Source organism: Ostrea edulis, chromosome 6 (assembly GCF_947568905.1).
Source record: "Ostrea edulis chromosome 6, xbOstEdul1.1, whole genome shotgun sequence".
In the NCBI taxonomy this organism is placed as follows: domain Eukaryota; kingdom Metazoa; phylum Mollusca; class Bivalvia; order Ostreida; family Ostreidae; genus Ostrea; species Ostrea edulis.
In genome coordinates, this window is record NC_079169.1 from 54,074,275 (window position 1) to 54,094,071 (window position 19,797).

The 19,797-nt window shown below is 34.0% G+C and overlaps 1 protein-coding gene and 1 long non-coding RNA gene across 2 annotated transcripts in view; one reads left to right on the forward strand and one right to left on the reverse strand.

Annotated features, from left to right (window-relative positions):
* Window positions 1-8,358, reverse strand: part of LOC125648016 (carbohydrate sulfotransferase 15-like) — a 35,271-nt gene extending 26,913 nt beyond the window's left edge. Inside the window, exon 1 of the mRNA XM_048874903.2 lies at window positions 8,220-8,358. Coding sequence (XP_048730860.1) covers window positions 8,220-8,278 — 59 coding nt within the window. The 5' untranslated portion in view covers window positions 8,279-8,358. The remainder of the gene's footprint in view (window positions 1-8,219) is intronic.
* A 3,765-nt stretch (window positions 8,359-12,123) lies between these two features.
* Window positions 12,124-12,668, forward strand: LOC130046852 (uncharacterized). The gene is made up of 2 exons (XR_008795886.1): window positions 12,124-12,260; window positions 12,360-12,668. It is a non-coding gene; the product is annotated as an uncharacterized LOC130046852 (long non-coding RNA).
* Window positions 12,669-19,797: the final 7,129 nt, after the last annotated feature.

A 19,797-nucleotide genomic window follows, 5' to 3' on the forward strand; every position in this document is an offset into this window, starting at 1 on the left:
GAAAATTGATACGAACTGACAGATAGGCCTAGTTTTTGTTCACTTGAGATATTTCAGTTGTAGGATTTTGATGAAGACTCGCAGCGGTGCCCTGTATGGAGCGCCAAATTAACATAAACTCAAATAATTGAAGATATCTTCAATTATTTGAAGATATCATCAATTCAATTATTGGTCTCTTTAATTGAATCAATGCGCGCATTAAATCAATTATTGGTCTCATCAAATGAATTAATGCGCGCTTCAATTCAATTACTGCTCTCATCAATTGAATTAATGCGCGCATCAATTGAATTAATGAGAGCAATAATTTATTTAATGCGCGCATTAATTCAATTGTTGCTCTCTTCAATTCAATTGATGCGCGCATTAATTCAATTAATGAGAGCAATAATAGATTTGATGCGCGCATTAATTCAATTATTGCTCTCTTCAATTCATTTGATGAGAGCATCAATTTAGTAGAAATATTGCTCGCAATAATTAATTTAGAGCTCGGTATAAATAATTTGATGATCTCTTTAATTCAATTGAAGATATCTTTAAATCATTTACAATGCTTTTGTATAAGGAATTAATGCGCGCATCAATTCTTTTAAAGAGAGCAACAATTCAATTAAAGAGATCATTAATTCAATTGTGGATATGTTGAATTGAAGATATCTTTAATTATATAGTTGCTCTCTCTAAAAGAATTATTGCTCTCTTCAAATGAATTAAAGATATCATTAATTCAATTGAAGAGAGCAATAATTGAATTAATGCGCGCATTAAATCAATTATTGCTCTCATCAAATGAATTAATGCGCGCATCAATTCAATTATTGCTCTCATCAATTGATTTAATGCGCGCATTATATCAATTATTGCTCTCTTCAATTGAATTGTAGCGCGCATCAATTCAATTGTTGATATCATTAATTCATTTGAAGAGATCATTAATTCAATTAAAGAGAGCATCAATTCAGCTGAAGAATTAATGCTATCATCAATTCAATTAATGCGCGCAATAATTCAGAATTGAAGATATCATTAATTATTTGAAGATATCTTTAATTCAATTGTTGCGCGCATCAAATGAATTAATGATATCTTCAAATAATTGAAGATATCTTCAATTATTTGAGTTTATGTTAATTTGGCGCTCCATAGCCCTGACATGGTCATAATTTTTTAGCCTCAAAACCAGCCTCGCTCATGCCGAGTCATGGCGGTGAGGCTGTTGCCTGGAAACATCAGGTTATCATCATCATAAAGTCCTATAGATCTAAACCTGTCCCCATTTCTTCGCTTCCAATATCAAAGTTATCCAATGAATTCGCCATGTTGCAGAATTTGCAGTTTTAGGCCTAGTTGTTTTAGTAGTTGCAGAAAGTATTTAAAATGAAATAATTGAAGGGTTTGTTTAATGTTGCTGTTTTATTAATTGATGATATTCTTGTCTGTTTACAAAATAAACTCTGTATCAACATTCTGATGCGTATAAAAAAATGTTTCTGTTATAATGTCACTGCAGTGGCGCATCCAGGATTTCCGAAAGGGGGGGGGGGCGGATGTGACAGTAGAGAATTAGCCAAAATACTGGGCCATTTTGGATGCCAATCTGGATTTTTACTCGCACTATTTCTATTCTTGAAATTTTTGTGGCGAAAAGTGTTGAGGGCCTTAAAATCCCCCACTATATACATTGCATAAACAAGAAGCCAGGTGAAAGTACCTGACTTTTGAAGCGGTGATTGTATTCATACACATGAAAAGACTGATCACGTGACCATCTTCATGTAATATGAAATTAAATGTCAATTTCATCAGTATTGTCACATAAGGAAATGCATTGGCAAATGTAAATATATAACCTTGATTATTTGTTGAAATGCCTAGCAATATATACCCGCAGATTAAACAGTTTTTGACCGACCCGAAATATTGACCTCTGTAGCCCTTCATAACTCTTAAAAATATGCTGATGATTCGGAAAAAACCCATGTAAATGACTCAACTGTTTGATTAGTTTGATACCGATTGTTAGACCGTTTTTGGCAGACTGGTCTTGACTACAGTGTACTCCGTTTACCTGATTTAGATATAGGGCATTCGGCGGGTGTGACAGGTGGACAGGGGATGGTTACTGCTTGTAGGCACCTGATCCCACCTCTGGTATAGCCAGGGTAGAGATGGGGTCAATTACATTGAAAATATAATGGAATACTTCAATTACATGGATGAATTTGTCAATTACTTGCAATTACAATTACATTGGTTTTAACAAATGTGATGCATTGCTCTCAAGTACTTTGAAGAATGTAATTGAGTAGACTTCAATTACTTAAGTTATTTCAAAATGTCTTGAAAGACATGACCCCGAAACCTACTCTGATTCGTATTCAAGCTTTTTGAGGAATTCTGCTAAATATTTGTCTTTGAAATTTCCAGATTCATATTCTGTGACATGAAATTAATACAGTGCATTTTAAGTCATGTTTAGTTCTGAATGTAATACATATATGAATGAAGTGAACTTTTACATCGGTATTTTTTTTACCTGTACCATTGTACTCAGGTATGAGAGGGGTTCACATCTGAACGAAATTAGCTCTTTCACCTATAGCCCTAGACACTGTGGCCTTGCTGCATCAAGTATATATAATCGTGATAACGATCGAGACATTTAATTATTGCATAAACACCCCTTGACAGACAGTGAAACAGTCTAACGCCATTATTATCAGACACTTTCATTCCATCATTTTCAAACGTTTAAGTTTGAATGAAAAATGTAATTAAAAAGTAATCAAAATGTAATTGAAAATGCTTGACTTTTTTGGAATGTATTTAAATACATTCAATTACTTGCAACTAAAAGCAAAATCAATTACAAATATACCCAATTACTTTATAACACTTTATTTAAATACAGCTAATTACAATTACATTTTTTGATTACCCCACCCCTGATCCAGGAGTCTACCCAACTATCTATTTTTTATTCCGTAAAGGAGTTATGAGATTGATCACTGTTCGTTAAAAAAGACTGGGAGGAAAGAGATTTTACGTGCAGTCTCATTTTGAGAGAGTAGTAAACTTCGCATATAACCATTCATACACAAGATTCAAACTTCAGATACACAGATATGCTTTACATCTTAGCCCATAAATTAAAATGTTGTAAAAACTACATATGTTACTTCAATTTTTTAAGCTTTAAATTTGCTAAAAGGCATTCAATATCGGATCTCTAGAAAGACATCAATCTGTTGTACAGCCTCTGATTAACAACGATTTTGTGTCAGAACTGCATTTCTAGGTCGATATAAGTTTTATTGCTAAAAAAAATACAGCCCAACTGAAATACGATAATGTATTTTCTTCAAATTTAAATGTTGCATGAGGACAGCTGTGGAAGACATTTTCAAAAGATATTTACAAAACCAAAGAATTGTAATAAAAAGCTTGATTTAAATTCTCTCAACTCTCAGTATTGCGGCTTGCGAGTATACTGCATATTCTACGTTAAGGTAGAATGCTATCTGGCATGTTTCGTACCAATTGTTAGACCGTTCTTTACACACTGATTTTGACTACGGATTAGTCCGTTTACCTGATCAAGATAGAGGGCTCACGGCGGGTGTGACCGGTCAAAAGGGGATGCTTACTCCTTCTAGGCACCTTATCCCACTTTGGTATTTTCAGGGATCCGTATTTTGCCCTTAATTCTGTTCATTTTGTATTTCTTATACGATTTATGAGATTGATTGCTGTTCGTTATCTTCACTTTTCGTATACATGTACATCGATTCTTTAGAAGGGATTTTAGAATCACCCGTAACTGTTTTATCGTGAAAGCATGACTCCACATTGCCACATACAGACGGAGAGAACCCGGAAAGAGTTTCCTGTCAGCCAAGCTTTGCTAAGGACACATTATGAAGAAATGATCAACTAATTAATTTAGATATATCTATTAACAATAATCATTTTCATTAATATGTCGATTCGATGTATCCCTGTGAACTCGAGATAAAAGACACCACAGAGTCCTCCACATCTGCTTCGACTTAGATATTTTATTGAAAATGGTTATCAACGGCAAACTAACTACTCAACTTTATGAAAAACGGGATGATTTCAACTTCTACATCGTCAACTTTCCATATTCATGTAGCAATATTCCAGTATCACCTGCATATGGTATTTATATCTCTAAACTAATTCGATACACAAGAGCTTGTTCTGCGTATGATCAGTTTTAAAATCGAAATAGGCTACTGACAAACAAGTTGATGGTACAGGGTTTGAACAGACTCGTTTAGAGTCAGCATATCGCAAATTCTATGGTCGTTAAAACGATATAGTTTGTCAATACAACCAGTCGTTAGGTCAAATGCTGTCTGAGGTGTTTCATACTGATTTTAGGCCGTTCTTGGCACACTGATTTTGACTACGGATACCTCCGTTTACTTGATCAAGATATAGAGTTCACGGCAGGTGTGACCGGTCGACAGGAGATGCTTACTTCTCTTAGAAATCTCACCCCACCTCTGGTATACCCAAGGGTCCGTGTTTGCCCAACTCTCTATTTTGTATTCCTTATAGGTGTAATCCGTAGTCAGAATCAATGTACCAAAAACAGCCTAACAATTGATATGAAACACGTCAGACAGTATTTGACCCAAAACAGGTTGTATGGGTAAACTAATATATGATGTGGTTCAAATTCTATGATAGTTTACAACTTCATGTATGGCTGACAAGAGTAATTTAGGTATGGATATCAAGAATTACTAAAAAAAAAAAAAAAAAAAAGGGAAAAGGAACACATAAGCAGGTCCATCTTTTGTGATATCTCAAAAGCATTCATTAGAGTATGACACAAAGGTATCCTTTACAAATTAAAGTATTGTGGTATTTCAGAACAATTGATTAAGTAGGTTGAAAATTATTTGTCTGATAGAATTAAATAAAGTAGTTTTGGATAGTTTTAATGATCACATCCATCGATTTACCAAATCCCGTAAGGCCCTTTGCAGATGATACATCTTTTTATGATTGATTGATTGTATATTGTTTAACGTCCCTCTTAAGAATTTTTCACTCATATGGAGAAGTCACCATTGCCGGTGAAGGGCTGCAAAATTTAGGCCTATGCTCGGCGCTTCTGCTGTGACACGGGGTCTCTGTTTTTGCGGTCTCATCCGAAGGACAGCCCCATTTAATCGCCGTTTACGACAAGCAAGGGTTACTGAGGACCTATTCTAACCCGGATCTCATGAGTCTTTCTCTTTATGAAGTAGTCAATATGATGACAATGTCAATTCTGCAAATTCATTAACTAATGATCTCGGGAAAATTCGTCAGTGGTCTTGCAAATGGACAATTGATTTAATCCCAGCAAAAAATACAATTTGGATGTTAGAAGGAAAAAAATGTCATCCCAACAAGGTAAAATTTGTGGTTCATGACCCAGTTATTCAAAATGTTGAAACCCGTATTCACTTGGGAATACGATTCCAACATGATGGAAGCTGGAGAGCACATTTACTTCATATCCATGCCAAAGCATGTAACTGATTAAATGTCACAAGAATGTTAAAGCATACACTCAAAGGGAATTCACCGCAGAAAATTTATTTTTCTTATATTCGACCCGTCCTCGAATACTCAGGTATTGTTTGGAATGTACGGAAAGATATGCTAATTTACTTGAAGATGTTCAAGTTGCAGCAGCACGAATAGGAATAGGTTTATGGAAATTTCATCAACATCAATACTACATAACGAGCTTGGATGGGATACCTTAGCTATAAAAAGAAAAATACATCAACTAATGTTATTTTACAAAATAGTTCATTAGTTACCTCCCCAATATTTGCAAGACTTACTTCGGCCATATATTCTTAGTCTTTAATAAATCAGAACATTCTAATGATTGATATTTCATTAGCGAAAATAAATTCATTTATGAATAGCTTAATACCTTCAGCTATAAAGCTGTGGAATGACCTGTCTTGTAATATTAGAAGTCTTCCGACATTTATCATTCTTCAAGCGTGCCATAAAAAGTATATATTCCTTTAAAGCTAAGATTTATTACAACTATAACAATTGTGTAGCAAATATACTGTACTGTTAATTGCTAAATAAAGCTAGCAATCATAATGCTGATTTATCTAATTTCTTAGGGAAGATCCTAATTGTGACATGTGTCAAAATAGTTCTAAAACAACACTTAATTTTTTCCTGAAGTGTCCAAATATAAGACTGATACAAAGTTTTGATAATCTGGAAATACATACATCACCTTTATCTTTAGAACTCATTATGAATGGTGACAATAACCTTAGTTATAAACAAAATATTGCAATTTGCAGAATTGTACCTGAATTTATTTTGTCTACAATTAATTCAATTCCACAAAGAATTTTTTTTTTTTATATGGAATGGATAAAATTTATAACAAAATGAAATGTGAAACATTGCATATTAAGTAATGGAAGGCTATTCTTGGTGTTCATAAAAAGCCACTAATTTTGCAGTTCATAATACTGTATCATCAGATTATAAAAGCTATCTTAATTCCTGGTTTTACTTCAAACGTTACATTCATCTTTTGTTCTACTCACGGAAACAATCAATCTCGAAGAGAATTTTCTTCCATAATAAACCGTTATGGTTTGAGTTCATTCAGATAGATAAATCATATTGAATTCCCTGATCTTTCAAGAAAAAGTCATCAGGTATTGTAAGACATCATTTTAAATACATGTGACATTAAAAAAAAAACAAAAAAAAAAAACGAGGAGCAAAACGGCAAATTAGGAAATCTATATTTAAAAACGATCTCTCCATTGTTAATCATTTTGATCAGAGAATAAACACAATTTTGCGTTTCTGTTCATCAGCCAAGTACTGAAAGGGGAATATATATACACTGTACATTACTCCCCCTGGGTTTAGATAATGCCCTGGAGGCTCTAGATGAATGAATTTGTACTGGTTTCTCCGAAATATAACAATGAAAGTTTATATCTAATGAAAACTACAGTGTATATCAAAATCAAAACTACAGTGTATATCAAAATTAATTCAACCTTTCTTTGATAGCACCTTCTGTGCTTGCTTGGGAAACAGTAAAGGAACAAATTTATAATCGATTAAAAAAATTTACAGCATGAACTTCTTTACCATGACAATGGATACAGTTAAACCTGATTATTTATTTCACTCTGGATTAATGTTTATGGCTATTCAAAATTCGGTTGTGGTTTTAATGTACATTTATGATGATGACAATATTATATTTTGTTCTGAACCAATGCATGTTTGCCCCTTCTTGGGCCCTTGATTGGTCAATAATCGAAATATCTTGTATCTAAGGCCGGGTATATCTCTAGCTTTTGTAATTATGGGTGATTCAAAAACAATTAGAGCATACAGCCATTGCTCCAATGCTTCCATTTAAAAAAAAATCTATATTATAAACAAACAATTCACATACATGTATTTCATTTACATTTCTTTTAAAATGAATATATATACCATATATCGGGTATTTGTTTGCAGTTTATGTGGTTGCATATATATATCCGTATTTTGCAATTGTAATTTTTGCGGATTTTTTTCCTACCCACAAAAAATCGACAGCCGCCGAAAATATTCGTTATGTGATCTCTTATCTATCTATCTATCTAGATTTGAAATGAAAGCGCTAAAGCTTTACTAAACGTCTTCGTGTTTCATTTTTATTTTTTACCTATATATATATATATATATATATATATATATATATATACACACATAAACTTGTCTCAACAAGCAAGGTTTTCCCAGTTCATAACGTATGCCGTAGTGGAACCAAAATCGGAACACACTTCAAACAATGTTTAAAGCAGATCATTAGTCATTGACGGACTTTTGCTCTAGGTAACACGTTTATGATTTGCTAAAATACATAGACACCTAATTCAATAGCAGTAAAATGAAAAATCCAATATAAATAACTCTTATGTATACTATCACTGGTAAACGTAGGACAACACTTCGTGCGCTGTGTACAGAGTGTTTTAAGTGACGTCACACAAAACATTCCATCGGCAACCGACTAATTAACCTTGACTGCTAATTACTTATACGAGCGCGTATCCAGGTAAAAATTCAGAAAGTAGAGAAAATGAAAAGGAATATTAAGAACGTGTCCATGTAAAGGTATCTAAACTACTCACCATTTTTTAAGTTTATGGAATAATATCCGCACCCACTTCAGACAAAGTTTGAGGGGCATGTCGTTACTTCGGAGTGACAAAACTGACAAACTAACTGATAGACAACTTGTTCTGTCACATCTCCGTGTCTTCTCGTGGGAAACTTATGCAAATTATATACACCACGTGCTGTTTACCTGTCATTTTCTGTTTCTGACTTCCATTTGTTAGATTTTCTGTAAACCTTCAGTATCATCTGTTCTTTTGACGACTGAGTGAATAATAATTGATTGGTAATATGTCCTAATAAAAATATTGTATTTCATTCACTTTTAGCCTATGACAAAATTACTAGTTCTCAATATAGAAGTACGTTGTAATTGTCATGCTTTAAATGTGAGGTTGGGAATGGATGACATATTGAAAATCATTAATGTGCCGACTTTCCGATAGGAGTAATTGTTTTCGCAGGCCAGCCATCAGGCATGCAGCTTTAAGTTGAAAAATAAAAGTGAAAATAGAAAACAACGTCCAGTGCAATCGGATAGCTGATTTTATCTTAAACAATTAAACGTTTCAGAAGTTTTGATTAATTTCTTACAGTTTTTGTAAACATATACATTTGTGTTTAACACATTACAAATTCATTACAGTGTTCATTTCCTTTCCTTTCGATATAGGTAAGGCTCTCGTTTGATGATTAACCTTTTCACAAATGTAAATTGATCACTTTCAATTTAGGTGGCTTTTCAAATTCCAAATGTTTGTATTTAGAATATCGCCACATTGTTAAGAAATTGAAGTTGGAAGGTACCAGGGTGTATCCCAGCACATACACGGTTCTCTCTACAATGTATGTGTGATTCTGATGAGGAGAAGAATGAAAGTTTGTTTTCTTTTAAGTGTATCATATTCAAAGATGAACAAAACACACACACACACACACACACACACACACACACACACACACACACACACACACAGAGAGAGAGAGAGAGAGAGAGAGAGAGAGAGAGAGAGAGAGAGAGACAGACAGACAGAGACAGAGAGAGAGACACACAGAGACAGAGATAGAGAGACACAGAGATAGAGAGACACAGAGACAGACAGACAGACAGAGTGAGAGAGAATTGTATTAAAAAACTTTTATGGCTATTTACAAATGAGAATGAGTCAATTTTAAAAATGTGATGTGAATTTACAATATCCAAACACTGTAGATGACGTTGTAAATGTCACCGTATGTTACAATGTATTACATTTTTTAAAGACTTTGTGCATGTGTTGCTACATATGTATTTGTGCTGGTGTTGCTTGCCTGCATTAGACATGAGGAGGAAAGCTATTTTCTGTTTGAGTATATGACACGAAGATAATAAACCTTTCTTAGAGATCTGTCCCTTGGTGTCTCTTGTTGACTGGCTGCCTATACATATTGTACCTGTATGATTAATTCTCATTTACTATAATTTTTCGTTATTGTTATAATGATATTGATGGGTTCTTGATCTATATAACATATGAGGAGGAGTGTTGTCAGATACTTTGCAACTGTTGAAATGTGTAGCGGTCAGACGGGTTCGATCGCCGGTGGCCAGAGATCGAAAGCACCTGACTAGAAATTCAGTGACCCGGATTTGAATCCCTGTCCGTTCCATTGCATTTTCTCCCTCCGTGTTAAACATGAACGTCCTTTAACATCGGCCCTTGATTTTTTTCTGTAGATTAGTAACATACAATGTATTAATAAAATAACCAATATACATGTATCTCAACTGTAATGTTCTATAGTCTATTTCGTCCTCTGTGGAAGGGAGATAATTCAAATTATTCATCCCCTGCCTCGCGTCGATTAACACTTCTGTATTTTGAATTTCTTGTACATGTTGTGTATTCTATGTTGTCCTCATTGTATGTTTAACAAATCATGCTTGTTATAACTATGTTATGCTCCCAGTGGAGACTATGATTGACAAATAGAATACATGTATTTCTATTCTGTTTCGGAGGAATGAGTTTTAGTCATATTATAATGATATATTCTTGGTTTTCGAAAGTTGAAGGGATCAGATAAGTCTACCATGTAGGTATTTTAGATATTTCTTCTACTTTAAGAACCCGTGATACAACGAAAATGGATGTATGGGTTGGTTTATATTGGGGGGGGGATTAGTTTAGTTGTAATAAGTACAAATATAGGATTCCTTTTGAAAAAAAATAAATATGGGGCTTGTAAATTTCCTGTAATGTTCAAAAGTTGAAATGCATCATCCCTCCCTATATAACTCTATATAAATTTTCATCACTGTTTGGACCTTAATATAGAAATCATGGAAATAAATTACATTTCATATGATAAATCATATTCATTTTACTGATTTAAAAAAATATCCTCTGTGAAAAATTAATTTAATGGTGTTGAGTGTCATTAAAGGTGATTGAAATTCTCATTGATAACATGTAACAGACAATACTAACATATCTAAATGTATGTCGCCAGCTGTCACAGTCGTAAAAGAGATCAAAGTTTCATGTGCCATTTCGACACATCTGTATCCAATGCCCTGTGGCTACTTGTAATAGAATTGTGAAATAAATCTAACACACTACAAGCATTAAACCTTCAGATCCTCTTGATTTGTGTGTGGATATATTAATTATATACTTGTCAAACAAATGTCTTAACAATCGCAGAGAAATTGAGTCTTTAACTTGCGCTGATATGTAGAATCGATGGAGCGTGAATGTTTGTCATTGTCAATTACAGAAATATTTCACAGCAGGACTGCAAATTAGTTTTAGGCATGAGAAGTATATTCACACGTAATTTTGCGAGATTTTCTTTCATAAATCGCAAATTCATAAACTCCGTTATTTTGATCATCTTTTAAATTTGATGATCTAAAATTTTACAGTTGTAGCGCTTCATGAAAAACATATCAGCGTGACAACCATCACTACTGTGCCTACTACGCCAATTTCGAGATACGAGCTTTTCTGTGTAAGAGGTGCATTTAGTGGAACTTTGTGGTACTAAGTGGTACAGTCAATGAGGAAGACGATAAAATGTATTAAAAGCGGCTTCTCTTTAAATATGTAAATTTGGCAAATACAATATACTATCGAAAGAAATGTTTTACTAATGTGGAAATATAAAAACAATGTCATATTTACAAGTATTATCCTAGCTAAAATCCAGGAGTTCGTCTGCTGTCCTACCTAACGTGTATATTTATTTTAATGTCGGAATCTCTTTGTATGCATTATGTCCCCACCTCTATTTTGTGCTAATGAACATATATATGCATGTATTATTTATATAATTGTACCCTTGGTAATATTGTTTATAGAATTACAAAATCAAACTTATGAACCCCATGTACCATTGCGAATGGTTTGATAGAATTTTAATGAAATGAGACATCGTATTTACGACCAACGAAATAACGTGATATAATAAAAATTTCGTGTATCTAATTACTCCCTCAATACTGATCACTTAGTATGTGTAACATTCGAATTTGGGTGATTAAACAGCGTATGACAAACTTACTAAGTACATCCACTTACGCAGTGATGAATATTTGTTACGCTCCCGCATGTAAACAAATTGTTTCGCGCCTTACTATGTACGAGAGTTCTCCAAAGGGAACTAACTCGGACGTATCTCGAAACCGGCGTATTGCCGCTCAAATTGTTACACACTCCCGCAGAAATAGGTTATATGGATACAAAATTGTTAGTACATGTATCTCTTCCGAAATTTTTTTATAATCAGATAATAATAAACAATGTGTAGTAATGTTCAATGCCGGCGAAAGTTTCTCCACCGATATGCTGTGTAAATGAATCTCATTGTTGTATAAGATTTTGTCTCGTTTCCGAGATAACACACGTTCCTGTAAAGGATTATATTGTAAAGTAATTTTAAACGAACACATTGTGGGGATTACAACATAGAGAGTGATACATGAGAACATCAACACGAACTGTTTGTTCTAAGCTGATAGGGTGGGTAACTAGATTTTCTACTGGTTCTCCGGTTATGACAGGTCGTAGAAGGTGAGTAAGATGTCCTCTTTATATGTCTAACAATGTTCTTCCTTGTTGACAATACTTGTAGTACAACATCAGTCTTACAACAGATATCCGTGTTTGCAGCGTGCAGTAGGACGTCTTCGATAATTAAGTTTAACCAAACATCACATGGAGCTGAATCAGAACTATAGGGTGGATGTGACCTTGAAATAGTCTGTTACGATGGACGATTTGTGTGCCTGTGCATTGTTATGGACAATCTTGACCCGTCTAGTACGGGTGGCTGGACAAGCAGTTTTAGAATGTTTAATGACCTTAGATATGACATTTTCATTATAGAACTGACAAGTATTATTCGTATATTCTGTATTTTAAGGACTGGAAATTCAATAGAAATGGAATTATAATGTAGATATAAAAACTAAACTTTAATCTTGAAAATACATGAGGGTGCTTAATCAAGTACACTGTATGTCGTCGTAAATAAAACCCCTTGTTGTATAAAAAGTTAGAAAATACACCTACTATCAGGTTGAATTGGAAAGATTGGTGGAGGGAGTGGGTCACGAAATTTGCTTAATTCAGTTTTGTGCGGGGCCACACCCTCAAATTCTATATTTACGTTTGAAAAGGGAAATATGCTTATCAAAATCATAATTAGAAAGGAAAGCGTTTCCAATCAAATCGCGCTTTAAAAGAAAAGCAGCTAACATTATTATTGTAATCTACTCACCATTCGACTCAGATATCAGATGTTTCAATGTTTTTAAAACACGTTAGATCACATACATGTACTTCGTTTGCATGGAATAACGTATACGATTTGAACCGACTTTTTAATCTAATTTCAATAAATTCTTGCAAATATTGCGCCATTTTTCACTTTCTCCATTATTTCAATCTGTCCTGGAATATCCATGCTCATGAAAGATGCATTTTAATTAATCCTAGGAGAAGTAAACATCCCCTGTTGACCAATCATGCCAGCCATGAGCCCTATATCTTGATCAGGTAAACGGGATAATCCGTAGTCAAAATCAGGATGTAAAGAACCGCCTAACAATTGGTATGAAACACGTCAGACAGCATTTGACCCAATGACAGGTTCTATTAGTAAACTAGATAGTTATAACGACCATAGAATTTGCGAAATGCTTACTTTAAACTACACTGATGAAACTCATGTAACATTAACTTGTTTGTCAGTAGCCTGCCCCCATTTCAAAACTGATCATGAGCAGAACAAGGTATTGCGTATCCAATCAGTTGAGAGACATAACCTCTACAAAAAATTAACAATGACATAGTTTCTAGTAGCCTACACATCTACAGTTCAAATAGCTTGCCTAGGAAACTACATCATTGTTAATTTTTTGTAGAGTTTAGGATATACATTTGTATAATAATAATAATGATAATCAGAAAAAACATAGACATATTAGCTTAACTAATCGTGATTGAAAGATATTTGCACGTGTAGAAGCTATTCGTTTACAAGATATAGCAAGTAGAGCAGTCCGGTGTGATCAAAGTGCTTATATCAGAGGTCAATATATGTATATTGGATAAAATGCGAGACTAGTTTTAGATGTTTTTGAATATTACATGCATAATAACTTAGATGGAATACTACTTTTTTCTTGATTTCGAAAAGGCATTTTATTCAATGTAATACAATTTCATGTTTAAAACTTTAGAGAAGTTTGACTTTCGCGATAAAGAAGATGGGTGACTTTATCAAGCCGAGAACCCACAGAGGGACAAATATCAAAGTTAAAATAGAAACTCTCCAGAAAAAGAAAAAATTGAATTCTAGTTAAAACAATCCATCCATAGTTTCCAAAAATGCTTTTCTCGATGTGCCCATTTCAAAGGAACATTGAAAAAATCCTACTTAAAATCACCTATACGCGAAAAACGCACAAAATAACAGTAAATTCGACATTTCCACGCAGATTTTCATATGGAGTAGGCCAAGTCTCCATTGTGAACTAAGTGAAATATGTTAGTACATGTTCAGGTGTAATATATTTTGTAAATAAAAGTATGGAGACTTGACCCACTCTATGAAAAAAAAAACTTATTTCTTGTGTATGACTTTTGTCGTATTATCAAGAAAATTTCTATGTCCACGACGGGTGACTTTAGATAGCTTGTAATTCGGAAATTCTTCATGGGGTGGATAGCCGAGGTGGTACAACGGCAGTCTTGCTGAAGTTTTGGACAAGCCCAGATTGCATATTTGTGGTTCGAATACCAATTTTTCCTACCTATTTTTTTCCTTATTAATGAATATATTTCCCATAATTATTTGTCTTTGGCATTTTATGCTAAGTTTATGTAGTCTTAATGACGATCACAAGTAATAAATTCCACCATGCAGCTAGTGAATAAATGTAAACAAGTATGGGGTCTCTTGTGAAGTATGGACGTTGTTCATATACATGTATACGACACGTTAAAGGAAAGTTAAGGAGAACAATTTCAACAATGCTTAAAAACTTACTTGAAGAGATCATGACGAAAGCCAAATGTGAAACCAACTGGTGCAGACTGTCTAAAAGGCACAGTGAACTACAGTTCAGTACAAAAACAAAAGCAAATCAAGTGTCTGTTTCTGTCCCATTTGTATTTGTCGGGAAATCTAACAGCAAATGTGCATTCTGTAACTGTAAAACCGGCCTCAGTGTTGTACCAAAAGAGGCAAGAACTGATGTCTTTATCATATTCGGTATATTAGTACCAGTAGGTTGTAAATGCTGTTCAAAAACATTTGTTTGGGGGAAAACTGAATCCAAATCAAAGCATTATTTACTGCACCATACAGAAAACGCTATTCCACATTTGATTTACTATCAACTAAATCCAACATTGCAAAACCACTTACCATGTTGTTCAACAGGTCATTATCAGAAAATATGCTTCCATCTTTTTGGAAAATTGCTCGCGTCATCCCTTTAAATAGGAGAACTCATCGATAGTATGCAAGTGTAGGTCTGTCTCGCTTCTCTCTTGTTCTAGTAAAATTATATGGAGAGATGTATGTAATTATTTTAATAGTAATGATTTATGTTATCAGTATCAAGCCGGATTCTTATCAGGACATTCTACTAATTATTAGAAACATACCATGGTGTCATGAAGTACGATATTTTGTGACCTATCAAAAGCATTTGATAGAGAATAGCACAATGGTCTCATTTCTAAATTACAAACTTATGGTATATCTGCCAATCCTTTACAATGGTTTAAAACTACTTATGTCACAGATCACAAAAAGTAATGAATAAGGACCCTTTATTGTCAAAACTTGATATATTTGCCGGTGTACCCCAAGGTTCTGTTTTATGACCTTTACTATTTTTGATTTGTGTTAATGATATTGTTGTAAATATGCTATCAATGTGTAGACTATTTGGTGATGACCACTTACTTCAGCAATCTTCATACAATATGCTAGATATTGAATATAAGCTTAATCATAATTTACATGAAAGGTGAAGATAAAGAAATGTGATCAATCTCATAGCTAATATTATAAGAATATATTTATTAGAAACATGGTGGAATAAGTGGTTACTCAAATTCAATCCATCCAAGACTTAAGTTGTTTATTTTTCAAAGAAAGACAACTCTGTTCTACCAAATCTATTTTTTTTCACAGTGATAGGCTGGAGTGTGTTCCAGTGTATCGTCATTTAGGCTTATTATTGTTACACAACCTCAGTTGGTCTGTGTATATTGATTTCATGAAAGGTGATGATAACGAACAGTGATCTCATGACTCCTATAAGCAATGCAAAATAGAGAGTTGGGCAAACACGGACCCCTGGACACACCATAGGTGGGATCAGGTGTCTAGGAGGAGTAAGCATCCCCTCTCGATCGGTCACACACGCCGTGAGCCCTATATCTTGATCAGGTAAATGGAGGTAAACGGAGTTATCCGCAGTCAAAATCAGTGTGCCAAGAACGGTCTAACAATCGGTATGAAACACGGCAGGCAGCCTTTGACCCAATGATAGATTGTATTTGCAAACTAGATCGTTATAACGACTATAGAATTTGCGAAATACTGACTTTAAACGAGAATGTTCAAACCCCTGCAACATCAACTTGTTTGCCAGTAGCCTTTCTCGATTTAAAAACTGACCATACGCAGAACAAACTCTTGCGTATCGAATAAGTTGAGAGATATAAACACCATATGTAAGTGATAATGGAATATTGCTACATAAACATGGGAAATAGACAAAGCTTATAAGAAACTATATATTCGCATGTAAAACTATGATCCCTATTGTGTCCCCATCCTTCAACCGGGGGACATGATTTTTACAAATTTGAATCTGCATTGTGTCAGGAAGCTTTCATGTAAATATCAGCTTTTCTGGCTTAGTGGTTCTTGAGAAGAAGATTTTAAAAGATATTTCCTACATATATTTGTATGTAAAACTTTGATCCCCTATTGTGGCCCCATCCTACCCCCGAGGGGCATGATTTTAACAAACTTGAATCTGCACTATGTCAGGAAGCTTTTATGTCAGTAGTTCTTGAGAAGAAGATTTTTAAATGACCCCACCCTATTTTGCATTTTTGTGATTATCTCCCCTTTGAAGGGGACATGGCCCATCACATGAACAAACCTGAAAGCCCTTAACCCAGGATGCTTTTGGCCAAGTTGGTTAAAATTGGCCCAGTGGTTCTGGAGAAGAAGTGGAAAATATAAAAAGTTTATAGACAGACGGACAGACGACAGACAACAGGCGATCAGAAAAGCTCACTTGAGCTAAAGAAAACAAGGAAAAACAAGGAGGGAAAATGTGGTTGTATGAAAACAGATGGAAGAAATGCTTCGATGTGTGTTATTCTAATTGGAAAAATGTTTATATCACAATAAGTACATGTACTGTGATGAAATTTTAAACGAAAAAACAACTTTTTTGAATAACCTTATATCCTTTGTAAGTTTTTCTATATATAAATATAAAATGAAATGCAGATTACAGAAGATGTCCGGTACAGGCTATGAACTAGAATATGGTACATGTAGTTGCCACTATCAATAAGAATAGAAATAACTTTTATAAGAATGTTGGAAAGTCTTTGTATCTAAATGAATATATCAGACATATGAAATAAATTTTTCTGATGCATGATATGAATTTTCGTGATTTTCCAGATACAAGAAATGCATTACAATTTTTATGATGTAGCCTATGTGTGTGTTATGAAATGTGTCTTCCTGATATATGAAATGATTTCTTAAGTATTAAATTAATTTTTCTATAGTATGAAATACATTATTCTGATGAATGCATACGGAGATGGTTTTTTTCATGATTTATGACATTTTACCCCTGATGTATGATATGCAGTATGATATTTTACCCTGGTGATATGCAGTATATTTTCCCCTGGTGATTAGTACGAAATATCTGACGTTTTCCTGGCTTTTTTATGATTTCGATATTTACCGTGCCAGGAAAACGTCAGAACCGGAGCCATTGCGTAAACTGGAAATTCGCCGCCTCCAACGGGAGGCGGCATTCTCGGGCCGATTTTAAATACTTTGGAGTCGAATTCAATGTTAAACTCAAAAGTAATCAATAAAACGATACTTCTTGTACTTACTAATATCGATGAAAAGAAAATGCCACTCCAAAATTCGATAACAGAAGCACACAATTGTAGTCAACAGAATTTTCGCTGTCATTTGAGCGAACGAGTCACGTGACTCAAAACAAAGCTCGACAGTTTGTTAAAATGTTTTCAAGACACTTTTATGTGTTGAAAGAACCCATAAAACCGATATTAGTAAGTACAAGAAGCATCGTTTTATTGATTAATTATGAGTTTAACATTGAATTCGGCTCGCAAGTATTTAAAATCGGCCCGGGATTCCGCCTCCAGTTGGAGGCGGCGAATTTCCAGTTAACGTAATGGCGTCGGTTCTGACGTTTTCCTGGCACGGTAAATATCAAATTCATAAAAAAGCCAGGAAAACGTCAGATATTTCGGACTACTGGTGATATGCAGTATGATATTTTCCCCTGATGTATGATATATAGTACAATATTTCCCCCAGATGTATGATATGCAAGTATATTTTCCCTGATGTATTATATGCAGTATGATATTTCCCCTTATGTATGATATTCAACATGATATTTCCCCTGATGTATGATATGCAAGTATGATATTTTCCCTGATGTATTATATGCAGTATGATATTTCCCCTTATGTATGATATTCAACATGATATTTCCCCCAGATGTATGATATGCAGCATGATATTTTCCCTGATGTATGATATTCAACATGATATTTCCCCTTATGTATGATATGCAAAATGATATTTCCCCCAGATGTATGATATGCAACATGATATTTCCCCTGATGTATGATATGCAACATGATATTTCCCCTGATGTATGATATGCAACATGATATTTCCCCTGATGTATGATATGCAACATGATATTTCTCCTGATGTATGATATGCAGTATGATATTTCCCCCTGGTGATATGCTGTACAATATTTCCTCTGATGTATGATGTGCAGTATATTTTCCCCTGATGTATGATATGCAGTATATTTCCCCCTGATGTGCATGTATGACATGCAGTATGATAAAAATAATCTCTGAAGTACGATGTATGCTTTATGAATATAATTTTTCTGATGTATGAAATACATTTTAATTAAAGATGAAAATATATATGATAAAATGTGTTTTTCAATGAAATGGATTGAGACAAAATGAAATGTTGTAATATTTTTGACCACTCACTGTACATATTGCTATTATTATAAAAGTGTCTATCGGCACGACTGTCGCGCCAATTGATAATTTTCACTATTCGCACGTCGGTATAAGATATTAAAAGAAATAAAATAAACAGTACACAAAGTTAAAATTTTAACGCAAGCGCTTTCATTTCATTATTACGAAAGCCGGATAGTCTCATATTTGAAAAAGTAAAAAAAAAATTTAACTCGTTATAACGAGTTAGATTTTTTTTTCTACTTTTCAAAAATGAGCCTATCCGGCTTTCGTACATAATCCTCAGGCGTTACATTTTAAAAACTATTTTAAAAATGTAACGCCTGGGGATTAGGACATGAAAGCGCTCGCGTTAAAACATTAACTTTGTGTACTTTTTATTTTCTTTCTTTTAATTAATATATATATATATATATATATATATATATATATATATATAATTAAAGGAGATGCCCATATTTTCCCAATTTTGACATTGTTAGTCAATTCATTCTCAGCAGTCTGATTAAAACCACCCTCTTCTCTTTATGACAATGAAACTAATTCACATCAGTGTAGAGAACATATAAGATACATATATACAATACAAATCAGTGCATACGCAATTAGTAAACCTCTTAACCAACCTCGAGGTTGGACTCTGTCCTTAGTGTAGGGTGTAAGGAGAAAGGGGAGGAGTAATCAGGCTGCATTTTCAGCAACTGAAAAAAAAACAACCCTGAATAATTCCAGACGTTCACTAACCATGTAAAAGTGCCGTGTAATCGGCTGA